At 36.7% G+C, this 14284-nt stretch overlaps 2 protein-coding genes across 4 annotated transcripts; both read left to right on the forward strand.

Moving 5' to 3' along the window:
• The first annotated feature begins 147 nt into the window (after positions 1 to 147).
• LOC100744396 (protein yellow-like) lies at positions 148 to 6901 on the forward strand. The gene is made up of 2 exons (XM_024370151.2): positions 148 to 2128; positions 2165 to 6901. The coding sequence occupies exon 1, from the start codon at positions 503 to 505 to the stop codon at positions 1790 to 1792; it is 1290 nt and encodes a 429-aa protein (XP_024225919.1). The 5' UTR covers positions 148 to 502; the 3' UTR covers positions 1793 to 2128; positions 2165 to 6901.
• Positions 6902 to 8758: 1857 nt separating this feature from the next.
• LOC100748629 (ubiquitin carboxyl-terminal hydrolase 22) lies at positions 8759 to 14066 on the forward strand. 3 transcript variants are annotated; one of them, XM_003485076.4, is made up of 7 exons: positions 8759 to 8899; positions 9025 to 9638; positions 10698 to 10830; positions 10924 to 11139; positions 11200 to 11614; positions 11691 to 12257; positions 12333 to 14066. In XM_003485076.4, the coding sequence occupies exons 2-7, from the start codon at positions 9519 to 9521 to the stop codon at positions 12388 to 12390; spliced, it is 1509 nt and encodes a 502-aa protein (XP_003485124.1). In that variant the 5' UTR covers positions 8759 to 8899; positions 9025 to 9518; the 3' UTR covers positions 12391 to 14066. The 3 variants fall into 3 exon arrangements, with proteins under 3 accessions (XP_003485124.1, XP_033177981.1, XP_012245210.1); XM_033322090.1 differs by having other exon boundaries at positions 8765 to 8911; XM_012389787.3 differs by having other exon boundaries at positions 8790 to 8895.
• Positions 14067 to 14284: the final 218 nt, after the last annotated feature.

Genomic DNA, 14284 nt, shown 5'->3' on the forward strand with positions numbered 1-14284 from the left:
TTGCACATACAATATCCACATGCATCCCTATCCACGTACGATCACACGTGTAGTGTGTACACGTGCACAGATGATCTTAGTGTGTAAATACAACGACGTCGGGTGGGGAGACGACGCCTCTCTAAGCGACGCTCCGCGTCTTCGTCAGTCAAACCGCGATCGTCTCCGCGTGATGGGCCATAGTTCAGAACGCTTAGTAGAATAGGTAGCAATGGTCGGTGGACAGTGTTGAATCAGTTAGTTGACAAAAGCAGGCCAGCCAACACAGTTGGTACGCACGGAATATTCTTCACACCGTTCCGTCGACGAGAATAGACGCTCTTCCGGATCTCTGGCGACACTTGCCGGACCACGAACACTCTTGTTCCGGGTATCAGTTTTCAACTGGTTCGTCCACTGGTCTTTGTCTCTTTCTGCCACGTGATTGGACTAAAAAAAAAAGTGAGAGCATACTGTGATAGATTGTAGAACGTAAAGTGGGCGAATAAAGTGTAAAAAAAAAATGAAGAGCTCGGCATTCTTGCTGCTCCTTGTTACCATGACCACGTGTCATGAACCGTTCCAAGTGGTCTTCCAATGGAACACGATCGACGTGATATGGCCGTCAGAAGAGAAACAAAACTATGCGACTGAACACGGTGATTACATTCCAGCTAACAATTTCATAGCTGGTGTCAAATTTTGGAAGGATAAAATGTATCTGACGGTACCAAGGTGGAAAAGCGGGGTACCAGTGACGCTGGGAGTCACTTCTGCAACCGTGGTGAACGGCAATACCGCCCCTAAGCTGGAAGCTTTCCCTAACTGGGACATGCAGGAAGTTGGAGACTGCAACGCCTTCCAGTTGGTCCAAAGTATGGAGATCGATCCAAAAGGACGTATGTGGGTACTTGATTCTGGGAAGATGTCACCTCTCTCCGTAGAAGTGAAGATCACCTGCCCACCAAGGCTGGTGATCCTGGATCTCGAGAACAACGGTGAGATTTTACGAACCTACGAGTTCCCTCCACAAGTGGCCCGTCACGGTACAGCCCATCTAAATGACATTGTCTTGGATCACGAGGATGGTGGCATGGCGTATATCACAGACAGTGATCGCGAAGATCCAGGCATAATCGTCTACTCCCTCAGTAACAATACTTCGTGGAAGGTCAGGCATGATTCTATGAAAGCTAAACCCGAAGCAGTAAGATTCATGGTCTCTAAGAACCTCATTAATATGCCTATATCTGTCGATGGGATTGCTCTGTCTCCGGCAAGTGTTGAAGACAGACAAGTATACTATTCACCACTGTCTTCCTTCCATTTGTACTCTATACCAACATCGGTGTTGAAGAGCAACCTAAGCAACGTAGATGAACACGTTAAGGAATTGGGAAAGAAAATTTCTCAAACCGATGGAATGATGATGTCAGCCAAGGGAGCGTTGTACTTTGGACTGCTGGCTGACGATGCTGTAGCTATGTGGGACACTAAACAGTCGTTCACTACTGGCCAAAGGGTGATCTCTAGAGATCATGAAAGGATGCAGTGGCCGGATACATTTGCGTTCGATGAGAATGGTAACTTTTACTGTGTCACCAATTCCTTGCAAAATATACTGACCAACCGAGTAAACACCAGCGTGCCGAACTATCGAATAGTCAGAGCGAAAACTGCAGTCAAGAGTTATCAGTATTTGGAGGACGGAACCGCACCGGAGCAGCCAGAGATACCCACTTCAGTTGCAAACAGGATTAGTCTCGCAGTTGCTACCGTATCAACCATTCTGCTTGCTTTCGTCGTAGTGTAGTAAAATCTTTCTCCCTTACTTGTTCCCTCGTTCTTTTTTCTTCGAACACAGTCGGGTATACCAAAGACATTCGTTTTATCCTTTCAGTTAAGTAATGCACAGATACCCCGTCCAGTGTTTTTGGTGACCTTGAACATTTAGAGTAATGATCGTAGGTGGTTTGGAGTCATGATAAAAAGGACAGAGACCTAAGATTACTTGACCATTCGCGATTGCCATAAGTACTTGCTCATTTTCCTTGTTTTTCTTATTACCTTCATATTTTAATTCCATAGATACTTGTATTTGAAGTATCTCTCTCTTTAAATATATCTGGAAAAATTATTATTCCAGAAGATCGTTAAATTTTTATGGGTACAATACCTATGATGAAGGAAATGGCCTTAAATGATCAATTAATTTTGCATGAAACAAAAGTTTTAATTCACAATTATGTATTATTCGCGATGGGACTTGTAAATCGGTGTTGTCAAAACGAAGCTTAAGAATCCTTCTAACCAACGAATAATTGGATCATAAGATCAAACTGCCTGTTTGCATAAAAATCTTGTAAAACGTTTCGTAGTGGCTATCGAAAGTATTGACATGCCATTTGGTATAGAGTGTACATTTTAATCTGTTAAGATATAAATACATTAAATTATACATCATTTAGTAACATTTTTATATGATTACTAAAATATTTATTTATTTATATATAATATGATACTATAAAAATCAAATGCGAAATTGGATAAAAAAACATCTCATTGGAAAATAAGGCTATGTGCAAATACTTTTCAAGACCATAGAGAAAGTCAATGTCACTTTTGATTACAATTGCTATTTTTGACATTTTCATCGAGCAAAATTGATCTCCTGCAATTCAGTTACCAACAAGCGTTTTTGCATTGTGGCCTCTGTTGCGAAGAAGAGTAATAAATCTATTTTCTTTTTTCTAACGTCGGCAACGACTTGATATTCTTACTTTTTTATACAGTATGTTATATCAGTCCACTCAATGATAAAAAAAGAGGAAGAGAGAAAATGTTTTCCTAAATTTTTCAAAACGAGGATAACTCACTCATGTTTCTCCTGCAAGAAGAGGAAGACATTAAATGAAGAACTCTAACTTCAAAGTAGCAGAACTTTCACTACATACAAACGTGATATATTAATGATTTCATCATTATTCGTTTTCTATCTTCATTAATTCAGTAGTTAATCGGGCCGTTTAATTGAATTGCTGATCGTTAACTCGGGCCGCAATAGCCGAACAAAAAGAATTACATTTTTATATGGGGCGAAACTTTCGCCGCCACACCATCGCATTCACACATAATTGACCTCGAATTAACATCATCAATGGAGACTATTAAATCTGCCAGTGAAATTAAGACGCTTCCAGTCCGATTGCATGACTTCAAAGGGAAATTGGAAGAAGTTAGCCACGTTGCGCTTGTAGGGTGTCGTGTACAGTGTTGAAAGGAAGATGAGGCATTTGTCAAGACCATGATGAAAGCCATTATCGATGAAAGTTCCGGCCGTCGAGGACTCGTCCCTTGAAAAAGAACGAAATATCAACGAGCATGAGTTTAATGGGATCATAGCTCAGCGAGATAGAAATGACAACTCGGGAACGAACAGTAGGGCAGCGATAATGAATGATCTTTTCTAGTTCGAGAAATCGATCCTCTGTAACGCGATACCGACAACATTCCACGCCTTGGGTTTTGATTGTAAGTCTCAAAGCGAATTGTGATCTAATACGACGTGTATTACATTTATAGTTTCTATTTTTTTTAACTAAATTGTTGCCGAAACAATTGTGAAGCATATTTTGATTTTCAGGCTAAACATCTCGACAGTCCATACTGCTTGATTTAATTAGAGCATCGTCAATGCGTACAATCGTTAAAAAGGACATTCGACCATACAGAAAGTTAAATATTTAGTCAAATATTTGTCGATCCTCTAATTACTTCAATCAGTTTGCGAATACAAAAGTATTAATCCCATTTTGACATATATGAACACAGAGGATTCATTTCAAGGGAAACAACCATTGATTATCAGCCCGTTACCATATTACCTTGTGTTAGTAACACGACGATAACTGCTACTAATTGTATATCTGTTATTTATATCCGTGACATAATCGTTTTAGTTGCGACAAAATTATGTACGATGAATCCTCCTATGACCTTATGTAATAGAGATGTCTATTTTTTTGATCATTTTCTTCTTTTTTTCTTCATTAGTCGATCAATGAATTTATTATAGTACTTTAGTCTCATCGCCTTATGAATTGAACTGTGAATACGTATACTATATATAAATGTATGTATGTATGTATAATTAGTGTGTACATTACACATGTAACATGTACGAGTAGCTTTAATACATATGGCCTTATTTGCGACGATGAATTGAAACTGTATACTACGTTCCGTTGGAAAATGTGACGTTATGACTCATTTGTCTGTAATCGCTGGTGAATGCAACTTTCCACCATTTCACGGCATATATTGCTTACAATTATTATAGATTCCAGTATGTTATTGAAAATTCAGATTGATTCCTCATTTGCACGAGTATCTTTAGCGCGTGAACCTGTGTACTATAAGTTAATGAATAAATAGAATAGCCCGTCGAATCGTGTACATATACTACTGATCACAAGTCTCGGACCATCTCCTTCATTATCACATTTTAAACGCACAATAAAATAAACGACACTATAGAAAATGTCTGTCTATATTCAATATTGTTAAGCTTTTGTGCATTCTATAAAATGTTTCAAGAAGAATTTTTACAAAGGCTGAATTTGTATATATTTTAATATTATAAGGCTGAATTTTTGCAAAATGACACTATCTATCAAATGATGGCCTCGAACTTCTGCTCAGTAGCTAGAGCTAGAGGCCGACTATTAAACAGATACAGAGCCAGTGTGAAATGAATCGCTCATACGGCATATCACGCGTTTGAGATCTACGTTTTCACGTGCATTTATTAATGAAAAAGAGAAAAAGAGAATATCCAATCTATCGGTGAGTATCATCGATTTAAAGTCCAACATGGTCTTTCGAAAAAAAGAAACTCGAAGAGGTTCATCAAAGGAGCATCGCGGTAATCTCACTTTCAACCTCTCTTCCCACAATTGTTTCTTCTTTCAGCACGCAGCGTCCCAGTTTTGCGGCAAAGTGAACCGCACGCACATTATTACATGCCATGAACGGAGTCGGGATCTAGCCCTGAACCACGAGTCAACGAACGCCCAGGGAGAGGCTCAGAAGATTACAAAACTGCGCTGAGAATACTCGTTGCACCTGAGATTAATCGCTTTAATCTGCTCGGATCATCGGGAGCACCTGTTTTTAGCTCCTTTCCGCGGATCGCATCTATTTTTCAATCAGCCTAAATCAGTCCAAGATGGAGATCACGAAGACTACAAGGAACAAAAGTTCCAGCAATTCTCAAGTTGTTGATGATGAGTTTTATCTTTCTAAAACATGGAAAAAAAAATTCATATATTTAAAGTTACATGGAAAATTTTAATGAGATATCATTATCAATTCTTATGTTTTGTGTTTATGTTTATAATATTTTTGAAATGTATGTAAAATAGAGATTGGAGATAATACCAGTAGAAAATCTATAGAATGAATCATGAAAGGAACGTAAAAATACCGAATGAGTGGCTTTGAAAAGATGTCACGACATTCAATTGCGTTTACAACAAATGATGTCATCGCACTATGAAAAGAATATTAAGTGTCTTTCGACTCGTAGACAGAGTTCGATGTTCAAAGTTGTTGAAGATGGTTTCCATTCGCTCGTCGGAGGATTAAGTGCTAACCGAGATGTTCAGAAAGACTGGTCGACGAAAAATTTGGCTAAAATTAAAAGCATTAGGTACCGCGTCATACCGACTACCCATATTTAAATGTCGATCATACATTCCCTCCTCGCTACAGCTACAGCAGTTGAACCATTAAATTGAATCAAACAATTCCGAATGATGAACGAATATTACACATTAAGAACTCAAGAAATATTTAACAAGTGATCGAAGAATTCAAACAAACGTTGTCTTCGTTTGTTTAAAAAGTCACGCTTATAAAACATATCCGATAGGGCTATACACTTATCATGGTGTTGTTCTTAGACAAGTAGTCGGTAACCAGTATTGAACGATATTAGAAAATATTATAAAAGATCTGTTATGAAAGATCGTAAGGTTTCGATGATCGACCAGTCTTCCGGAATTTTAATCAAGAGCGGCCTTTGCGTCGCTTTTTAACTGCGGAAACGGGTGTCGACAGTACACAGCAAGGTTCTATCGTATAGTAGATTGTAGATTTATAAGTATGCTTTCTATTACGAGAGAAGCTGGATTGAAGTTTCGTTTTGTTTCGTCGAGGGTCTCGCTCAGTTGAGCCCGATTACAGCTGACTTTCAGGCTGGAACGCTTTACGTGTGATTGTAGAATCGTTTCCTGTTTAGTCCATTCTCTTAAACCTACAAAGGAAAAGTTCACATTAGATAATCAGTAGCATGATGACAATTACGTTGATGATAATGCCCGGCTAAATGATTTTCGAGAAACGAAACGGAATGGAACGAAAGTACGTTAATTACATTATTTCGACGTCGTTCTACATATTAGTAAATCTCCGTATATTAAGAAGATTAATATATTTTCTATAGCAGTGATAGTTCTTTAATAAGTAATACGAATAATTTTTCTGCGTGAAAACACAGAAGAACGAAATTGTTTCGCGTGGATTTTGAAAATTTGTGGAATGTGTATACGGTAGCATTTATAGCAGAAAATGCTATTTTTACCAATGGAAACAATGATTGTCTCTATCCGGGTCATGGATTTTTTCAAAATCGCATGAGAGATTCGTGTGGAGGAATTTCATCTTTCACGTGGAATTGATCATTTTTGATGAAACACCCTATACATTACGTAGAATAGCGGTACAGATTCAAATAGAAAATGCACTGCCATTCATATCGATAATAATTTTATTACTGTGTGTTTTAGAAGAATGTAGTACTGCTATTGTATAGTGCTTATGTAAATTATGCCTTATTAATAAAGAGATAGATGTTAACAGTTGTCGTTATTTTCAGCCACTCTCCATTATGCGTTATATAATTGACTCATAAATAATTTCTGAATAAATACCTCATCATATTTTTGCTGCCTCTTCTTATAATAGTATTTCTAAGCTCTATTTTTAGCTGTTAATTATAATAAAGTTCCATTCATGTCAGTGTCTCAGGAAATAGAAAACTCTAGGAAACATGTCTGATGCCAGATATCAGCAATAAAATTTCAAATGAAATTATGACGTAAACGAAATTTTGGACATATAGATGATGCTACATCATAAGGTATTGTATCGCTTTTATGTTACTCTTAGCTTGAAACGGAAGTTATATTTGATATATACCTGATTGATTACACATTAATTTAGATAAATAAATATAAATATATATATAGTACATATGTACTTAAAAATATAGAACAATTTCAAACTTCAGTTCTGTTCAATTCTGTTAGAGCGCTAGATGTTTTCTAAGTATCTTAATAGATGACTCTGAGTACTCTGTTTTATCTGACTCGGCACAGTCGATAATAGCAGATACAATTTGTAAAATCGGATTAATGAAATCTTCAATAGTTCACGAAAACATACACATAGGCATAGATAAATATAGAAAAAAATAGAATAAATAAATACCTAGTACTAAACTGATTTATTTATTATGCAAATCTTCTTCTAAAAATTCTAACATGTTACTCTAGTGACATGTTTAGTGAGAAATTTTGCAAAAAATCATGATGCAAAATCTTTATATACATATATATTGAAATGAAATTATATCCTTTGAAGAAGTAATCACAAGAGTGTACAGAATCATTGATCCTTGTTGAGGTTAGGAGATTAGAGTCTAATCGAAATTTAATCTGATTGATACACCATCGTTGATAGACAATGAAGCTGTAGAATAGCATTAAATCTGGATGGGTCACGCAACGAAGGAATTATCAGTTAGCGGTCTTGCTTTTGCGAGCTACCGGGAATGCGATTCCAAAGGGATGTATGTATGCAATGTATGTATACCATGCGCAGCTGTTACTTTAGGGTAAGAGGGGTTAGGAAAGCAGGGACTTCAGGGACGTATACAGTTTCTTGCAGTTCCTTCAAAAAGAATTACAAGAACACAAAAGGATTTTCTACAAATCCTGATTCTCATATAAATATTCAAATTAAATTAAATTTAAGAAATATAATCAAAGTTTAAGAAAAACATAGCAGGAAAAGGTGATTTTACAATTTTTTCTAGACTCCACTTTTTTATTTATCTTGATGAAAATATGAATTTGTATAAATATCCTACTTATAAATAAAATCGTACCTTTTATAAACTTTAAGGTCTGGCAAGCCCCTGCCATCAAAAGTACTGAAGAATAGAATTCTATACAACTCTTATCTAAATGTCATCTAAATGTTTATATATATTATTATCTACAATAAAAAATACATAATGTATTTACACGATATTTGTTTACTTACATTTAGTCTATATTTACTTCATTTATTACCATATCTCTGCACATCAATCTCTGCTTTGTGAAACACGTAACAAAAACAATCGTTTAAACTTACGAATGAATCAATTTGAAAAAGGAGATGCCAATAGCCAATCACAAATTACTACGTAAATCTACATGAACCGTTTCTTGGCAGAAGTCTGTTATTCCGATATCCGACCGTTCTTGATTTCGATTCTCGAAATCACGCGCGATCCACCAATTACATACCGCGTTATAAATCAGTCAACCTCATCACGAAATCTCATTCGACATCCCCATAAATTTCCGATTTAACCTTTAACAAATATTTGTAACACATTCCATTTCCTCGTGATTTCCTTATTAAACAGTAGAAACTGACGGAAAAATTAAAGAACCCGTGGCACCCAGAAGAAGCTCGTCCCTGACAACGTTCTATGACTGGCGGTGGGGGTAAAGAGGGGCTGGCTTGTACCGGCGGCGCCTGCAGTGACCGGCTGGTGTCTGTGAGCACCCGGGTGTCAAAAACGTGGGTACGGAGACTCGTAAGATTCTAAGTGTTACTTTTCTATAAAAAAAAAAGTCTCAACGTTTCAATATTAGTGATTCGCCTGTTTTTCGGTATTATAAAAAATTATCGTGTTTATTTCGATTTCAGTCGGTGGCACGCGTTTGTATCTCGATCCCTGACTCTGCTCTTCTCCTGGGCCGTCTGCCTCTAGCAAGATCAGGAGACAGATCGGTGTCGTAGTGTGACAGCGATCGACTGGCTACGATACTGCTACACGAGCAACCCTTGCGCTCTTTTTTTCCAAGGCTCACGCGGTTTTCCATGTCAACGACACGCGCGCTCCTGCCAAGGCCAGCGTGCTACGCCCCGCACAGAGTAGGCTCCGTCGTCTTCGTCGTCATCGTCGTCGCCGCTGCTGCTGCCGCCGTCAATCGACAGCTCCACGTAGTTCTGCCCGTCCTCGACGGCCTGCTGCTGTCTGCTGCGCCGCGTCAGTGGTTAGACTTCTTTAGTTCATCGTCGTGGTCGCCGTCGCGGTGGTGGTTAGCTTGGAAAAAGGCCGGCGAACTAGCGAGTTTCTGTACGCTTATTACCAGGGTGAAGAAAAGGAGACACTGCAGCGTCGCTCACGCCAGCCTGAGATGAGCGACCATGGCTGCATACACTTGAATAATTTCAAAGCAGCCAAGGGTATCCAGCCATACAAAGTGATACACTCCTATTTTGTGACCAGCACGTCGACCGAGGCACGCGTAAGAAAGGTGCGACTATCTTTTTCTTACGTGATTCGTGGTCAAGGTTCTGTCTTTGTTTTCCTTACTCTCTTTCTGTCTTTCGTTTTCACCTATGCTTTCTATGTTTCTCATCTGTTTCTCATTTTCCATAATTCATCTATAGTTTGTTTATTTGATACGTGATCAAAAAATGATGTGGAAAATGAGAAATTAGTGGGACCTTTACGATGTTGCGAGGAGCGACAGCATTCTCTTTCTTTGTCGCTTGCAATGCCACTCGCGATCTTAAGTCATGGACTATGCAAATACTAAACAGAGTGACAACCCAATGTGCAAATCGGTGCATATTGTTTTTATTGAACTTCGAAAACGATGTTTCTATTTTCAAGCATTTGCGGATATGGGATGTCTGTTCACTAATTTGATCTTTTATTATAACTTTTGTTTGAAAATTATTCTTCGTCTTCCATTTTGATATATCATTTTTTATTTGTTCCTTGTTAATCAACTTATCAAGTATATAATAATAATTATTTGAAAATTCCTTTCTTCTTTCCTTTCTCTCTCTTCCCTTTAGTCTTTTATTATCATTTTTTATAAGATAGTTTTGTACTCCAAAGCGAAATAGTTTGTTTGGAAAATGACTGTCAATTTAAAGTAATTTTTGGAAAAATAGTGTATTAGAAAAACTAAATGAAATTGTTTGTATAAGTTTGTGTAAACGAAGATAGAAAACGTAGTATTTGTATTATATTACTCTCATGGACGGTTTCTGTAAAGATGGATTTAAAAATGGCCGCCGTATAGAATTACTCTGTCGGTATAAAGCTCTAGCACATTTGCTACTCACGTAAAGTAACGGTACATAGATTTATGATTGTACTGGTACCGTAGGGTTAATGAATATTTGCATCGGCTTGTAGCCCGATGTAATCATAATGATGTTTTATTAAATAAACTTTAGCATCGTATCTGATATTTCTTTCCTGGAACAATACTTTTATCTAATCTGTATAAGAAGCTTGAGTAATATATTTTTCATCTTTCTTGTCTGATACAGTAAATAAATGATTTCTATATTTTTAGGCTGTTAGTTGTTTATGTCACACATGTAAGACATATAAAGATCGCCTACATTCTTGTCTTCATTGTATATTCTTTGGCTGCTATGTAAAAGGTCATATACAAGAACATGCAAAGACGAAAAAGCATTTTTTAGGTAATTATACATAGATTGTATAGGTAATTGTATATAGAATAGGGTAATCTGTTCAACAAATATTTTTATTATATATTTTACTTTATGTTGCAGCTGTTGATCTTTGTTATGGAAATATCTTGTGCTTCCAATGTGGGGATTATGTATATGATAGGGAGCTATTAGCAGTTGCTAAAGCACAGTGGAGTGAATCTGCAAAGTCATTGAGCTTTGGAGAATTTTATAGATCATGGGAACCAACACAGATAGAGGCAGAATTATTGAGAAAACATCCACGCAGAAGGCGCGTGGTCGAAAATTCTACCATAGGTAAGATGTGCAAATATACATCAAATGTAATGTATATTAATTAATACTGTACGTTTGTAGGTTTAAGAGGACTTATAAATCTTGGAAGTACATGTTTCATGAACTGCATAGTACAAGCTCTCATACACACACCACTGTTGAGAGATTACTTTCTTGCTGACCGGCATCACTGTCCACAGCCAACACGTTGCCTGGTCTGTGAAGTATCCCATCTTTTTCAGGAATTTTACTCGGGTAGCAAAGCACCGCTGACACTTCATAAGCTTCTCCATTTGATCTGGACACATGCTAGACATTTAGCAGGTTATGAACAGCAGGATGCCCATGAATTCTTTATAGCCACGCTCGATGTTCTACATAGGCATTGTGAAGCAGCACCCATCTTAGTAAAGGATAATCCACATCACTGTAACTGTATCATTGATCAAATCTTTACTGGTGGACTTCAGAGTGATGTGGTTTGTCAGGCGTGCAAGTACGATTGAAATGCATAGTGCGATTTTAATGTCTTGCATTGTGTAAGAATCTGTATTGATGTAATAATTTTTTAGTGGAGTGTCTACTACGATAGATCCATTCTGGGACATATCTTTGGATTTGGGTCCAGCGGCTAGCGCATCAGGTTCCGATAGTTCTGGCCCTCCTACCTCGTTATTAGATTGTTTGGAAAGGTTCACGCGGGCCGAACATTTGGGATCTAGCGCAAAAATAAAGTGTAGCAATTGTCAGACGTATCAAGAGAGTACCAAGCAATTGACTATGAAGCAACTCCCTATCGTGGCCAGCTTTCATTTAAAAAGATTCGAGCACTCTAGTATACAGGACAAGAAGATCTGTACGTTCATCTCGTTTCCAGAACAATTAGATATGACTCCATTCATGTCGCATAGACGGAACGGCAACAATAACAGTGCAATGATAGATGGACTGCCAAAGAATGGAGAAGATATGGCGTTCAGCGACAATAGATATTCTCTATTCGCGGTAATAAATCATGAAGGATCTTTGGAGACTGGACATTACACTGCCTTCATACGGCAGCAGAGAGATCAATGGTTTAAATGTGATGATCATTTGATCACAAGAGCAAGGTTAAAAGACGTCTTGACTAGCGAAGGGTGAGTTCATGGCATTGGTTACAGTGCCATCAGTATCATTACCAAGGATCCAGTGAAAAAAGCTTTCCTTTTCAGGTATCTTCTTTTTTATCATAAACAAATTTTGGAGTATGGTCGAAACACCAAGGTGTAAAACTTTAGATTATATAATTAATTTATTTATCACAATGAATTATGAGAAATAGATTTAAGTTTTCTTTAGCATTTTAAAAAAGGGAACTTTATGAGCAGCTTATTCCCTTCTGGAAACTGCTTCATGTGTCCGACTCACGCGAACTCGCTTGTCGGTCGAGTGTGCATAATCTATGCGACAGGAAATAAGAATAGTGAAACAAAGGCCTCAAAAATGGAATTTCGAACTTTCGTTTGAAGTGATGCCGTTAGGAAGTGGTTATATATGGAGATACTTTCAATGAAATTAGAGAAGAGAATTTTGACGAATGATTATATTATTATGTTTTGGTCGCATGATTGAAAAATCAAGAATAAACTAGAAACTAATCACTGTTAAAGAAATAGTCAAGATCGGCGGGATGTCGCTGTGTTAGAATAGATATTTGTTATGTTAATCTTTAATTATCTATTTTTGAAATGCGAAAAATGTAAAAGAATTGTGTTCGTTCTATTATGTTCTATTTTCTCTTTCTACCGTTGTCTTAGTTGTGTTTGACGAAATCTAGGCTAGCGCACACGGTGACCGATTTCTCTATTCGTGTCCTAAAGTAACATAAGTGTAATTTTAAGATTAGCTCAATTTTTTTAAACGACCGATCGCATTTTTGTATATCGCTGACTGTTATTATATTCCTGTCCTGACACTTGTATACATGAGACACCAAGGATGAGTCACACGATTCGAGAATATTCTAATTAATAAGTTTGATCTTTAGTAAAGATTAAATTAAGAAGCCACCATTTTATTCACATGATTCCTCGTGTAAGTCATCCCTTGGTGATTCAATTTTGTACAAATGAAATAACATATAGCAAGAAAGAGGGATAATATTATCCATATACAAGCGAATTATTTCGCACGACTGTGTAAAATAAAACAAAAATCACTATTTGACAAATTTCTTTCTGGTTGGCCGTTTTTCTTTTTCTTAAGAACAAAAGATAGACTAATTTAGAACTTAATGAATTTCGAGCGAAAGAAAGAAACTGTTAAAAAGAACCGTGCATAGAGCTTTCAATAATATTATGTTAATTTCCTGTATGACAGACCCTGCAAAAAGTGCCAAGTGTTCATTGCACTTGTAGTTCATAATTGCGTGCTTATAGTTGTAGTAGTTCCCTATTTTGTGATGGATTTCTATTATTGTGTTCATTAATGAAATGTTTGATAATATTTCCACAAACACACGTGAACTAGAATAACTATTGATGACAATGTCCGAACAGCATCCGTGGGACAAGATCGTAGACATATGCATATTGTATTGTGTCGATCTAATAACAATGTTTTACTCAAGAACAATTTACCTATATGTATGTATGTAACAAGAATATACGATATTCTGTTGAATTGTTAAGTCCGCAAAAGAGGTTTCAATGTGTAATTAAGTACGAAAACAACAAAATGCTTAACTTTATTTAATAAACTACGAGGGGAATGTATGAAGAAAAATGTCGTAAAATTACATCATTGTATGCGTCGTAATAACTGCACTTGGGCGTCAACTCTCATGATGTATCATGACCAATAGTACTATACCTTTGGAAGTTCATATTGCGCGTGCAGTTCTAACATTTTGTATAAGGCTGAATTAAATGTATACAGAAATAAAGATATATTTCGTCGAAAACTTATTTCTTTTTTATTCATTCCAACTTTTTCTAATTTGTATACACTGCTGCGTGTTTCAATTAAAAGTTAAACATTGCTATCAATTGTATCAAATACTAAACACAGAGATAACAGATAAGTTTATCACACATGATACAATCTTATTATGATTTCGAAGCAATCTATATAAAATATGATTATAGTAAAATCTATTTTTTGCTATATATTTTTCATTGAATTA

Source organism: Bombus impatiens, unplaced genomic scaffold (assembly GCF_000188095.3).
Source record: "Bombus impatiens unplaced genomic scaffold, BIMP_2.2 scf_0036, whole genome shotgun sequence".
Lineage (NCBI taxonomy): Eukaryota > Metazoa > Arthropoda > Insecta > Hymenoptera > Apidae > Bombus > Bombus impatiens.